The sequence below is a fragment of the Apaloderma vittatum genome, unplaced genomic scaffold (genome assembly GCF_000703405.1).
Source record: "Apaloderma vittatum isolate BGI_N311 unplaced genomic scaffold, ASM70340v1 scaffold16410, whole genome shotgun sequence".
NCBI lineage: Eukaryota > Metazoa > Chordata > Aves > Trogoniformes > Trogonidae > Apaloderma > Apaloderma vittatum.
Window position 1 is genome coordinate 40818 of NW_009695905.1, and position 14094 is coordinate 54911.

The 14094-nt window shown below is 40.6% G+C and overlaps 1 protein-coding gene across 1 annotated transcript in view; it reads left to right on the plus strand.

Annotated features, from left to right (window-relative positions):
• The window catches only part of COL3A1 (collagen, type III, alpha 1), a 49534-nt gene extending 36904 nt beyond the window's left edge, over positions 1-12630 (plus strand). Inside the window, 20 exon segments of the mRNA XM_009872671.1 lie at positions 1-15; positions 855-908; positions 1013-1066; positions 1664-1717; positions 2036-2143; positions 2318-2371; positions 2894-2947; positions 4245-4406; positions 4533-4640; positions 5329-5436; positions 5856-5909; positions 6090-6197; positions 6830-6883; positions 6994-7101; positions 8373-8426; positions 8653-8760; positions 8917-9199; positions 9723-9910; positions 10080-10322; positions 11458-12630. The exon segment at positions 1-15 is cut by the window's left edge and continues 30 nt beyond it. Of these exon segments, the coding sequence (XP_009870973.1) occupies positions 1-15; positions 855-908; positions 1013-1066; positions 1664-1717; positions 2036-2143; positions 2318-2371; positions 2894-2947; positions 4245-4406; positions 4533-4640; positions 5329-5436; positions 5856-5909; positions 6090-6197; positions 6830-6883; positions 6994-7101; positions 8373-8426; positions 8653-8760; positions 8917-9199; positions 9723-9910; positions 10080-10322; positions 11458-11604 (2118 nt within the window). The 3' untranslated portion in view covers positions 11605-12630.
• The last annotated feature ends 1464 nt before the right edge of the window (positions 12631-14094 follow it).

Below are 14094 nucleotides of genomic sequence, written 5' to 3' on the forward strand. Positions count from 1 at the left end.
GCAAGAGGAGAGAGAGTGAGTAGCTGTTAAACATCTAGCAGTTTATCAATTAGCTTTACATAGTCTACACTTAGACTATGGGTAAACTCAGAGTGAATAAATACCATCTAGGAGAGGTAAATTAGTAATCCTGTTGTATTTCTGTCAGTCTGGTTTGGTATACTAAATACTTAATACTAATTTTTGTGATTTCTGCTGCTTGGGTAGATATAATAGATTTTTTTTTTTTCCAAACAGAAGGTTAATTGAGAAAATATTTTGAATGGAAAGCAGCAACACATAAGTTGAGAAAGTGTTTCTAGCTTCCTGAATGTAGCTAACTGATAGGAAAACGCTGGTTATAATGAAGCACAAAAAGATATCATGACACTAAGTATGCCTACACAGAATACTTCTACAGGTTACCATGTATGACATATTTATACATCAGTACAACATATACACATAAAATAAACAGTTGAAATATATGCATATATGTAATGAGCAAGTGCAAATAGTATATACATCAAAATAATGAGGGATGACCAACATAAAATTGTAGCTTTTCAGTTGGAGGAAACACAGAAAAATTATTTCAAATCATAAGGTACATAAAGTTCTCAACAAAGAAAAAATGTCGGGAAGCTAGTCAAGAGATCCTCAACATGTACCGAAGAAAAGTGGACCAACTATATGAAAAATTAGGGCAGTGGATAATTTTTGTTGCCTACCATTGAAAGAGACCTATTAACTTCATGTGGTTTTGGATTAGGTCTAGATGACGGGAAAAAATGAAACAACATTATTGATCAAAACAGAGGAATTAACATTGTCCTATTTTGATATAAAATATATTATGTTTTCTGCATGTTTAGGGTAACGTAGGGCCCATCGGTCCTCCTGGTCCTGCCGGCCCACCTGGAGATAAGGTAAAGCATCCTCCAAAATGACGTCTGACAGACCAAAGGGTCACCCTGATGGCTGTCTTGTGGGAAGAAGAAAACCACGTAGTAACCATTCTTGTTCCTTACAGGGAGAGATCGGCCCAGCAGGTGCCCCAGGTCCAATGGGTTCCCGTGGTGGTCCTGTAAGTGAGAGCACTTTTCTTCCACCACATCTTTACCACATCTTTAGCCTGACATGGGCATCAGTGTTGCACCTAGCCTGTCAGGGGCACACGTGACTTGAGTTCAAAATAAACTGAGGACATTTGTCTTCTGTTGACTATTGGGATTTTCAGGTGCAAAGGTCTTCAGAAAAATTAATGCTTTTAACTCTGTAAAGACGTTGGAGGGCTGCGGTGATAGGTCAGGGCAAGAGTGTGAGTGATAGTTCTTTCCACCTTGTCTTCCAGTTAAGAAACCTTTTGAAAATACTCTTATGCTTGTATTTATTGTCTCGATTGATGAAATAGCAAATCTGGATGTCAGATCTGGGAAACACCATGGATTGCGCTCAGGGTTTATTCAAGTGTAACTGAGATCAGTTTGTCACGCTTTAGGTAATTATCAGATAATTCCTGAACAGTTGCTTTTAGACCTCAGGAGCGACTGTTGGTTTTGGGATTGTTGTGGATTTTTTTTCCAAAGATCCAGAAGTCAAAGAAACTTCAGCGGTATTCACAGGAACGATCTCTTATTTGCTGTGAGGTGATCTTCCTTTGCTGACATATTGTTTTCTACAGGGTGAAAGAGGAGAACAAGGTCTTCCTGGACCTGCTGGCTTCCCTGGAGCTCCAGTGAGTATGAATATTTAAAAGTGATTGAATGTGATTATCAATTTTTAGTTCCCTTAAGTTCGTCCATGTCTAAGAAAGGCCTGCTGGAACCCTTTTAATATATGTGCCTGCTGCATACATTTGATTCTTTTGCTACTCTTTCTGTACTCAGTCAGACATAGAGCTTCCTGTACTGGTAGACCAATAGACTTCAGCTGCAGTCACATTCAATTTAATATTTAAATTCCCTTCCAAAGGGTGTGTGCATAGAGTTTCTCATCACAGTGGTACCATCTGCGTTTTTAGAGTCGTAATATAACAATATGAATTTTTCTACAGGGCCAAAATGGGGAGCCTGGTGGGAAAGGAGAAAGAGGCCCACCTGGTCTAAGAGGAGAGGCTGGGCCTCCTGGAGCTGCAGGTCCCCAAGGTGGTCCTGGTGCACCAGTAAGTTTTTTGCTGTTCCTTATTGCTACAAAGAGAGGTTTCTTTGTCTCCCCCTTAGCCACAAAGTGGCTCAGCGCAAGTGCAAGCATCTGAACTGCCTGAAACTTAATGACACTTCCCATAATTTTCATGCATTCGTCAAGTAATTTGCTTTACCTATTTCTTCCCATGTAGGGTCCACCTGGTCCCCAAGGAACAAAAGGAGAACGTGGATCTCCAGGAGGCCCTGTGAGTATCTCTTTGACTAAGTCTCTGACAAATGACTCCAACGAACATGATGTAAATGAAAAACAAGACCTTCACTGACTTTAACATCAGCAGTTCAAGAATAATGATTGAAGTGGTCCAGAAGGAGTAATTAAAGCCAAGGTGTTTAGTAACGTGGATCACATTGATTTTAATATAAGTAGGGTGCCAAAAAAAAGCTTTTGGCACAATGACCGAAAGCTCTGAAATGGCTTATCTCAACAGTTACTAGATTTACATGCTGTCTTTGCCAAGTTTCTTAGAGCCCATTAGTTCATCTTCGAAGAAAATATAGGACCTTCCCTTGGAAAAAATACCCCACACAGTCAAACATACAAACGAAAGAAAATTATGAACCTCTTGTTCAGTTCCAGGTCATTGAATTACATTTAGCTCTTCTGCTTAAAAACTGAATTAAAAGCCACCTGCTGTCTAAAAAATAATTTGTTTGAATTTTTCCAATCTACAGAAAATGACAACTAAAAAAATATTGATCTCTTACAGGGAGCTGCTGGTTTCCCAGGAGCTCGTGGTCTACCTGGTCCCCCTGGTAACACTGTAAGTTGTCTTATCCCCTTTTCCTTTTATTCTTACTTTGTGCATATATTTAGACATATATATGCTGAGCTCTATAAAGCTGTGTGTACCTTGACATGAACATAACATAAGCAAAAGCATTCTGAATGTGGTTCTTGGACTTGGGGATGAAATTCTGCAAAAGAGACTTTATTCTCCTCTTATTTCATATGGAATACCAATTCATTCACACGGTGTCTTGATACTCCGCCTTCTGTCAGGGCTTCCTTTCCAAAGCCCATCAGAGTTAGTGGAGTCCTTCTCCTGGATCAGGTCCTTGAGTATTTCTGTTGGTGGCAGACATCCATCCTGTCTCCTCTCTTGTTCTTTTATGACACAAGAGATATTCACGTCAGGATCTTGAATTGGTATGCATTTTCAAAACTACTTTTTGTAGATTACCGTTGAGAATTTCTTTTAGTTGCTTGCAGAATGCAATGGCATAAGATTTACTTATCTTGGGACAGAGGAGTTTGGAAAAATTCTTGCGGCATCATTTCTCTCTCATGCCATGGCCTATGTCTAAGGTTTAACCTACCAGTCTGCAGTGTCCTGTTATAAATAAAATGTAGGCTGTTACATCAGCTATTTCCACTATTTTACACGATATCCTTGCATGTTCATCAAGCACCTGCTTTTGATTCAAGTAGTAAAAATTAGATTCTGATTCTTTTATTCTTTAAAAATTAAGAAAATACAAAAAATCCAGTGGATTTGAACATTTTGAAATCAAAATTACAAGTAATCCTTTGTTGTCTGGTAACTGAGATATAAAGTAAGAAAAGTTCTTCTACAGTCAAATAAACAGACTTTTATTTTCTGTTTTATAGTTAGATAGATGCAAATTAGAATATACTTGAATAAAAAGGAAAAGTAGGATTTATTTAAGCTACCATTAAAGTTAACATAATTCTTTTCAGTCATTTGCTAAGCTGAGAGTTTTAATGAAAGACATTTCATTCTGCACATGTCCGAAATACCACCTTAAGAAACACGTTTTGGACGCATTCCACGCGGGGCGTCCAAAGCGTTCAAGTCCCGCATTATGCAAATAGTATGCTCAGACAGTAAGGAGAGAAAAATAGAAGGTTTGAAATTGGTAGGATCTTTGTAAGGTCAGATCCAATTTGGGTGCATAGAGGTTGGCCCCTAAATCCACCTTCTTCAGGCGATGCCTCAAGTCTGGTTGGCTTTCATGAGGAAAGACCAAGGCTAGCAAGCGTGCACTCCAGTTTCACACAACACAGGTCATGTTCTTCTTTTTAAAACACTTTTTTAGGGAAGTCCAGGCCCCCCTGGTAATGCAGGACCTGCAGGCAAGGATGGACCTCCTGGACCCCCTGGTAGTTCTGGTTCTCCTGGCAGTCAAGGACCTGCTGGGACAAGAGGTGAGCCTGGTGCACCAGGCGAGAAAGGGCCACCAGGCGCACGAGGAGAAAGAGTAAGTACACGTACACCCAGGGACTGTGACACCAACAGACAGGGATTATGCCTGTCATGAACAAGGAGCCACTAACTGAATGTTAAAGATGCTCGGTATTCACTGATCTGACCTTTTCTTAAACAGGGAGCGCCAGGTGAACCAGGTCCTCAAGGCATTGTCGGTGGCCGGGGTAACACGGGTTTGCCAGGTCTGCGTGGCCCAAGTGGTCCACCTGGTATAGCAGGTGCCAAGGTGAGAGCTTTTTAGTGCAAAGGCTACAGAACTTAGAATTCTTTCTGTTGACATCCCTAAGATCAGGCTTTAAAATATTGGGTAACCAGCAGCTGTTGGACCTGAGGCTGTCTTTAATCCCCATTACCAAGAACCCTGGATCAGCTTATCTAGAAGTGTATCACCAGCTTCACGCGCTTAGAGAGGGTCGTGGGCTATAAGCTTTCCTTGAGGCAAGATTTGAGTCGTGGTTTCACTTACCGCAAGTTGTTTATCATTGCTTAATATTCAGTATGTCTCTTGCTTAAATATTATGACCCAAACAGAAAAAGACTTTCACCTCCCTCCAGAACAGGTGGCGTGAGGCTTGGTTTATCACTAATACAGTGATAGACAGTCACTTCTTCTGATACCTGCTTTGGCTATTCATTTTGGGTACAGAAGAAGAGATATGCCTGTTTTACAATTTCTTGGTTGACAAAACAATAAGGAACATTTCTTGGGTTCAACGGCCTTGCATGAATATCACCAGCAACAAAAAGAAACCAATTTGGCCAAGTTTTTGTCTTTCTTATTTTGAGTATTCACCAAAGTCATACTGGTCCTTCACTTTATCAGGTCTTTTTCATAATCACTGCATATTTATTTAAAGGTGTCTGATATGATGGTATTTCGTGAGTTATCTGCAAGGAAATCCTTTCCCTTTCAGGGTGAAGACGGCAAACCAGGCACCAATGGTATCCCAGGAGAACGTGGTGCTCCTGGTCCACAAGGTCCTATTGGGCAAAGAGGCTTACCTGGAGAGCCTGGCAGAGATGTAAGTGGATGCATTACACCTTCCTCATATCTCGTGAGTTACAAGCAGGAGACTCTGCCAGTAAATATGTTTTAAGGTTCCCAGAGCCTTCCTCAAGTACCCGACGCACAGGGGCCAGGGCAGATTATGTTCTCGTGTAAGGCAGCGTAGCCTGCTGTCTCTGAGATGACTTTTAGTACCTGTGGACCACATCTCTGTCTCACTTGGAACTGGAACAAGAGACCGTGCTGCCCCTACGGTGACAAAATGATGTAGGTCTTGCAGGTCTTTCATGGGCCATTCTGACGCCAGGGACTCTTCCTTATGAAAACTCTCTCTTTCTTTGATGAGAGCTATTTAAGCTTCCTGGAAAACAAGCTGTCTATTTGTCAGCCAGTTTATGAGCAAACTGTACCTCTATTTTTTTTTTTTTCCCCCAGGGTAACCCTGGCTCAGATGGCTTGCCTGGACGTGACGGATCCCCAGGAGGCAAAGTAAGGAATCACCAGTATCTTCAGCTTGACAAATAAATGATACATAGGGATCAAAATATACCTAGTACTGTGCAATGTAATTTGTTCCTTGAACCTCATATGCTCCACTGAATATATTCTTTACATTCTAGTTCTGTAAAACATCAAACTTATTATCCTGTCAACTGTTACCACCTGCAGGGTGACCGTGGTGAAAGTGGCTCTCCTGGACCTCCAGGACCTCCTGGCCACCCTGGACCTGCAGGTACCAGTGGTGCCCCTGGAAAAGCTGGTGAAAGAGGATTTCAGGTAAGACTGAAGTAAATAGTTTACTGCTTATTTGCATACCTCTCCTATGCAAAGTACATTTCATCCAGTAATAATGCAGAAGGTTGGAAGAGTTGTACATCTGTTCTGCCATAGCTTCTTGGCATTAAGAACCTCTTTTATAACAATACCAAGGGGAAGGACATCACAGTTTATGTTCCTGATAACTGCCTATAAATTAAGTTTGAAGCTCACGTACTCTAAAGGATGTCAAAAAACTCATCATCCCACTAGGCCCATCTTAATTTCCGTCACGTCTGGTGCTCACGCAGCACAAGCGAGGTTATTAATTTAAACTCAGAGATTTACTCTGGAAGTTTTCACGTTATTTCTGAGAAGTGCTGACAACAGCACAGCTTGAGAACTGAGCATCTCACAACACAAAGAAGGGGTCTAGTGCATGTAGTACGTGTCAGTGTCTACAACCAGTTGAGGAAGACTAAGATGACTAGAAAAAGGAACTGGCCAAAATTCTTTGTGATTATGTTTGGTGTGTAGCTTCCCCTTGTTTCTGAATAGCTGCTGGCTTTGAACATACCATTTATCTGGAAATAAAAAAAGCAGTCGACTCAACCCCAGGTGATCCACACCATCTTATTCTTACCGTGTCACAGGGTCCACCTGGCCCTCCTGGCTCTACCGGTCCTGCTGGTGCTCGTGGTCCTGCTGTAAGTTGTATTTAAAGTATCTGTGATATCATACATTCACTATTTCCTGTTATTTGGGCACTTCTTTCATTTCTTATTATATTGTCTTTATTGCAAATCCACTCTTCAAGGGTCCTCAAGGTCCTCGTGGTGATAAAGGCGAAACTGGTGAACGAGGCAGCAATGGCATAAAGGGTCATAGAGGGTTTCCTGGTAGCCCTGGTCTCCCTGGTCCTCCTGTGAGTATTTCGGATTGCATTGGGAATTAACAGCTGGTCTTAGTCTCTGTGGTTTAGGTCCTAGGGAACTAGTTAGTCTTAATTAATTTCCCAAGGAAAGAAAACAATTATAAAGAACCTGTCGTAATCTAATTGTCAAACATGTTCCAAAGTCTAGATTCCCTGAATCAACCTAAAATAAGCACTAATAAAGACCTGGAAGAAGCTGCTAAGACCTGGCTTTGCTGAAATCCCTTTCAGCTACATGTTTGCCTTTGCCTGGCACACACACACCTTCTGCATTAATTTATACAGGCTATTCCTGATTAAATTATCAAAGGTAGATATAAGGGTTAAAATATCTGTGGCTGCTAAATCTCTGCTAAGCTGGCGACTAAATCCATGAAGGAGCTACCCAGAGCCCAAATGTCCATCTTCCGTCAAGCATTTTTTGCAGTCGTAAGGGCAAAATGGGCATGAAACTGTGAACTCCTGAATCGTAAACACGCATTGCTGTTTTGAACAGTTCTTATTAGCTGGAAGAATTGAAGGGTAATAGAAAGGCACGCCCTAGGTTTTTACGATGGGTAAAAATTTAGAAGGGGATTTTTACTGAAGAGACCTATAAATAGCACTCATGATACAAGTGAGAGTCAAGAAACCAAAACTCAATTAATCTATCAACGATGGCAAAAAGTTGTGGGTGTTAGTTATGAATGCCACCAATGCCAGCCTGTCTAATACCATGCCATCTAACCTGCAACATGAGTTAAAAAAAATAATTCTGATACATTCTCATTTACTCCATGACAGTGAGATGATCAATAATTTTTAAAGGGCTAAGTTCTTTGTGGTACATTAAAAGAATGGATTTTTAAATGCGTTTGACTGCATGAGTGTGTGTCAAATTATTTCAATAAATTTTACTATTAATATGATTAAAACTGCAGCATTTTGAGCCTGTAGCTATGAATTCTTATGAATACAAGATCTTGTCCAAAGCCCATTGATGTCGATTGGCTCTCTTGCATCTTGGATATCACATCGCTAATATTTTTTCATTGCTTTCTTTTCTGGCTAAAGAATTATTCTCTCTCATATCTGACATATTCTTTTTAAAAGGGGGCATTTCATATAATCTTAAGGATGTTTTCAATGTCTTTATTTAAGATATATCCCACTAGTTGCAAAATCATAGAATCATAGAATTGTCAGGGTTGGGGAAGGGGCCTTAAAGATCATCTAGTTCCAACCCCCTGGAGGTGCAGGACTTATTTTTCTTTTGTTCGCAGGGTCCTCTGGGTCCACAAGGTGCAATTGGAAGTCCAGGAGCTTCAGGTGCAAGGGTAAGAAAAACTCTTTACTTAGAGGAACTGGAAGAAAGATTCAGACTGCTTGTTTAAAGAGAAAAACAGAAAAATAAATTCAAATTTGCCATTTGAGTTAAGAGCTAAAGAAAGACACCTGATAAATAATACACAAGTGTTTGAAATATCTCTCAAAGTACTTCTGAATTTGAAATCATCTGGTGACCTATTTTGATCATCTTATTTGTGTTCAACGTTGTTGTAGGGCCCCCCAGGACCAGCTGGGCCACCTGGAAAAGATGGTACGAGTGGCTACCCAGGTCCAATTGGTCCCCCTGGCCCCCGCGGCAACAGAGGTGAAAGTGGCCCAGCGGTAAGTAAATTGCAAGCCCTCCAAGAAACAAATCTTAGGGATTAATCATGAAATATGGGGCCCTTTCCCGTTTAAATATCTCCCTCAGAAAATGCTCAGATTTTTAGTTTTAACTTGTGATGTCTACTCAGCATTCTGGTCCCTATTTTTTTTTAGGGTCCACCAGGCCAGACTGGTCTTCCTGGTCCTCCTGGTCCTCCTGGTCCATGTTGTGGTGGTGGTGCAGCTGCCCTGGGAGCTGGTGATAAAGGTCAGGTGGTCTACGGGTATGAATATCGAGATGAGCCAAAGGAAAACGATATCAATCTGGGTGACATCATGTCTTCGATGAAATCAATTAACAACCAGATTGAAAACATCATCAGTCCTGACGGGTCACGGAAGAATCCAGCTCGCAACTGCAGAGATCTGAAATTTTGCCATCCCGAGCTCAAGAGCGGTATGTTAGATTTTTATTTTCACCAGTGGGAGCAGATCTTGATCATTATTTATTTTTTTCATGAATGCTATTATCTGTGAATATTAAAATGCAGAGATCTGCTATAAAAAATGGGGGGTTAAAATCAAATTTAATCATAAAGATGATAAATGTAATGATACTTCTAAATTTCAATTTACTATACATTTTCAATTTACTATGCATTTACTATACACAGTGACTTCAGCTCCACTTCCTACATGCTTAAAAGTGAACACTTGTTTAAATAATATTATGGGGAAAAAAACCCAGGACAAGTATTTCTATTTATTTCAAATGTCAGTCACATTTGCAGTATCCACATGAGCTCAGTATATTTTTATATCCTCTTATTTTCTGTCTTCTTGCAAAATTAATAGGCTTCCTAATTTGGCTCAGGGATCTGGCAGAGAAATAAGCTTCATCGTCAAGCAGTCAGATCCTTCTTCAAATATATTAAGCCCCTTAACATTTTCTTTCTTTTTTCTTTTTTTTTTACCTGTAGGAGAGTACTGGGTTGATCCAAACCAAGGCTGCAAAATGGATGCTATTAAAGTGTACTGCAATATGGAAACTGGGGAGACGTGCCTCAGTGCTAACCCCAGCACCGTGCCCAGAAAGAACTGGTGGACCAGTGAAAGCCATGGGAAGAAACACATTTGGTTTGGAGAATCTATGAACGGAGGCTTCCAGGTAAGAAATTGCCGCAACAAAGAGCCCGAAATGCACACGCCTTGTCCTTGCAGGCATCACAACGCACTAAAACAATAATCCCAAAATTAAACCAAGCTAAACACTTGGTGGGTGAAATAATGCCTGTACGGGCATGATTAAACAAAGCCTTCTGTGCTGTAATCTGCAGTTCAGCTACGGCGACCCTGAGCTTCCAGAGGACGTCTCAGAAGTGCAGCTGGCCTTCCTCCGCATCCTCTCCAGCCGTGCCTCCCAGAACATCACCTACCACTGCAAGAACAGCATCGCCTACATGGATCAAGCCAACGGAAATGTTAAGAAGGCGCTGAAACTGATGAGCTCGACAGAAAGCGAGATCAAGGCTGAGGGAAACAGTAAATTCACATACGCTGTTCTGGAAGACGGCTGTACTGTGAGTAAACAAGATTTCCTATGGCGGTTTACCAGCTAATTCCCTTCAGAGAACTTGGCCCATAATAACTGAAGAAAGAGCTGTGCATGACCTGGGTCACAGCCACACCTGACTGGGGATATTTAGGCTCTGTACACCAGGAGTGTCACTCGTAGCACCCGTAAAAGCGAGGCACACTCCCGTTAAAATCTGTGCTTTACAGGCAGCTTCTTGTTTTAGAGTCAAAGCCAGTGAAGTCGCAGCGACCAAGTTTTGATCTGTCCCATGACACGTTTTCCTGGCACCAAACCCACTTTCCAAGCAGAGTAGCTATTTGTACCATCTCTGGGCATGCAGAGCACACTTCAAATTAGTCTATCAGGGATCATACTGCCTCTGAGCTGCAAGCTCTACAAACTCACGAGATCTCGTGTAAAAGGTCGAGAAGTGAAGAATGACCTACCCGTGTTTCATTTCTAGAGAGACTGCAACCAGTTTTCATGGTGCTGAGAGGGACACGTTAATATGAAAACATGAAATCCCTTAAACTGTAGGACCAGGGCAGTGATTCTCTCCCTGTATTTGGCACTGGTGAGGCCCAATCTTGAGACCTGTGTTCAGGTTTGGGCCCCTCACTACAAGAAGGACACTAAGGTCCAGAAAAGGGCAACAAGGGTGGTGAGCAGCCTAGAGCACAAGTGTGATGAGGAGCAGATAAGGGACCTGGGGCTGTTCAGCCTGGAGAAGACCTTATCACTCTCTACAACTACCCAAAAGGTTGTAGTGAGGTGGGAATCGGTCTGTGCACACAAGTGACAAGTAGACAGGACAAGAGGAGACGGCCTCAAGTTGCACCGAGGGAAGTTTAGAGTGGATATGAGAATGAATTTCTTTGCTGAAAGAGTTATCAGGCATCAGAACGGGTTGCCCAGGGCAGTGGTGGAGTCCCCATCCCCGGAGGGATTTAAGAGTCCTGCAGACACAGTGCTTAGGGATGTGCTGTAGCTGAGGACTTGTCTGTGCTGTGTTAATGGCTGAAGTCAATGACCTTCAAGGTCTTTTCCAGTCTAGGCAATTCTGTGATTCTGTGATATGTTTCCCACAGCCCAATGCCCGTCTCTCTTAACATTCTTGCTTTTTCTTTCCAACTTTGCAGAAACACACGGGTGAATGGGGTAAAACAGTCTTCGAATACAGAACACGCAAGTCAATGAGGTTGCCTGTGGTTGATATCGCACCCATAGATATCGGTGGTCCTGATCAGGAATTTGGCGTGGACATTGGCCCGGTCTGCTTCTTATAAATCAAAGATCTTGCTCTTTCTGAAACCCCAGCAAACAGATCCACACTCCAACTGTGCTCCTTTGTTTTAGCCCTGTCATCTAGTACAGGTGACCATCTGTTTCCCAGTTATTTATTTACAAAATTTCTGGGGGAAAAATCAATTTGATATCAAGGGTTGGTTTTTTTTTTGCTATTACACAAAGTACAGTAAAAATGCTTTTTTTTTTTTTTTCTCTATTTTTTTACCAAATTCCATCTTCAAAACATGTCTCCGTGGTGCTATAATACAACTTCAACACTTAATAAAACAACACTGTGTTCTATTAGTTGAATGTTAGCCAATTTACAAAGCACTGATTGCTCCCAGTACCAAAGTTTACCCTTCTTCCGAAGATGCAGTCCATAAAGCTAGAAAGACCTCCCCGTTTCAACTACCTCAACATGGACAGAAACTGGGATGTGTCTGATGAGTCAAACAAAAAATCAAACAAATCAATCAGAACATGATGTACCCGTTAGTCAGTTCAAAGAAACCATTTGACACAAAATTGTCCATTTCTGTACTGATTAGCTGTGAAAAAGTACAGTGTATTTTAAGAGTTTAATACCTTAATGCCAGCAGTCACCATAATCTTACTGTTGGATTGTATTCTGTTATCAAAGGTGCTTCTCTACTTTCCTGTCATTGCTGGTCAAGACCACTAAAATTAGGGAAGTGTAAAAGACTAATATGATGGTGCTAATGTATTTTTCACTCCTAACTCTGCAAGTCAGGGTTATCGACTTGCTTAAATAAATAATAATAAAAAAAAAAAAGGTAAAGGATTTAAAGCAATCGTAAATGTCTCCTGTCAAAGATCGTCATTGGCATGTCATAGTTGAAAACTTTCTCCCTTCACTCTGTAAAAGTCAATAAAGATGCAAAATTGCGAACATTTATAGTGTTGAAGGTTAACCATCTTTGTAAGCTTTTATACGGTTGTTGGTCTATTCCTTACAGAGACACATAATAAAATATCTTAATAAAACTCCTTGTTTCATAAAACTGAGGCCTTTTTTTATTTTAATTTTACTGTTTATGTCTCTTCAAACAAATTAATAAGGCAGGACAATTCTGGTACCACTTTAACCGATGCTTCAAAGATAATTTGTTCAAAGGAAAACTTGATAATCCTAAGAGATACAGTCTATAGCATCATGCTATGAAATTTTCTTAATTTTTCTACTCTTCTCCATCAAGAGGCTCATTTTTCCAAGCACAGTGAACTTCTCCAACCACTGGCATGGATTCAGCTCAAACGGCAAGATCCAAAACCATGCCAACACACCTGGGCAGATCAGTCTTTATTGTTTTGTTGGGGTTTTTTTTAAAGAAACCTCACCAGATTTGAGTCGGAGCCTAGATGCTGCCCTGCTTTGGCCTCGTGGAATTTGGACAGACCCACACAGAATGAAAATATGGAGGGTCTGGGGAGACCTTAACAGCTCAAATGCACAAATGTAGTTGATGCAACGTAAAAGAACAGTGCCAAAAATTCATAACAAGTACTGGCTGCTGCAGAAAACCTCCTCATTTTATGGTGAAAACTGCTACCATTTATGGCTGAATTATATGTATGTAATAATATTAATCTGACATAAATTACATAGTAGGAAGTCTTTTGATTGGAGATGAAATTTTATGAAAGCAGCTGGTAAGAATGCTGGCTGGTGGGAAAAAAAAAAAATGCATTGGTAAACACTGTTCTTGATCCTGTGCCAAAAACTGAACGTGTGGGGGCTTCTTTCTAAAGAATACATAGTCATTATTGACTAATAACTTCTACTAATGAAAGGTGATTATTGGAACATTTGCAGAAAACCATAAAGAAATAGCCAAGACAACCGTAAAATAATTTATTTGAACAAAACACCTTTTTTTTTTATTAAGCCATCGAGATGCTGATACTTCTGTACTTTTCTAGAAGAGTATTTGAGATAGTAGAAATATGAGACAGATAATATTAATAAAGAACTAGCTTAGAAAATATGGGCAGCCTTCAGAAGATTTAGATTCTAATCCTTTACTTTTTTACTCTAATTTACTGTGTCAGCCTGCAAAAAGCTCTAGCTTTTATTTTACATGGGAAATGATAATTAAAAAACCAAATTTTAGCTGAGACTGGCAGCACCATTACTCACTCGTACAGAGCAGCAAATCAAGTCCATAGACCCAGCATTTCTGGAAATAACCCCGTTTTGCACAGACAACTAATAGAGGTCTTTCAAGGCTGTATGGAAAGACCAACAGCTGCTTTCAAGTTCTATGATAAGTTGATTTTTGGGCAGCTATTCAAGCACTTCTTCCTTTGGCATGTATATTTAAAGCTGTATTGAAGAAAACAAAAAATAAATACTGTACTTTACAGTAGCAGGAGTTGAGAAGTTGAGAGGTATGAAGAAAATAAGGAAAGAAGTTGCCCGATACCAGAAATTTCTTATTCTGATTGACAGTTTCTTATTCAGCCGT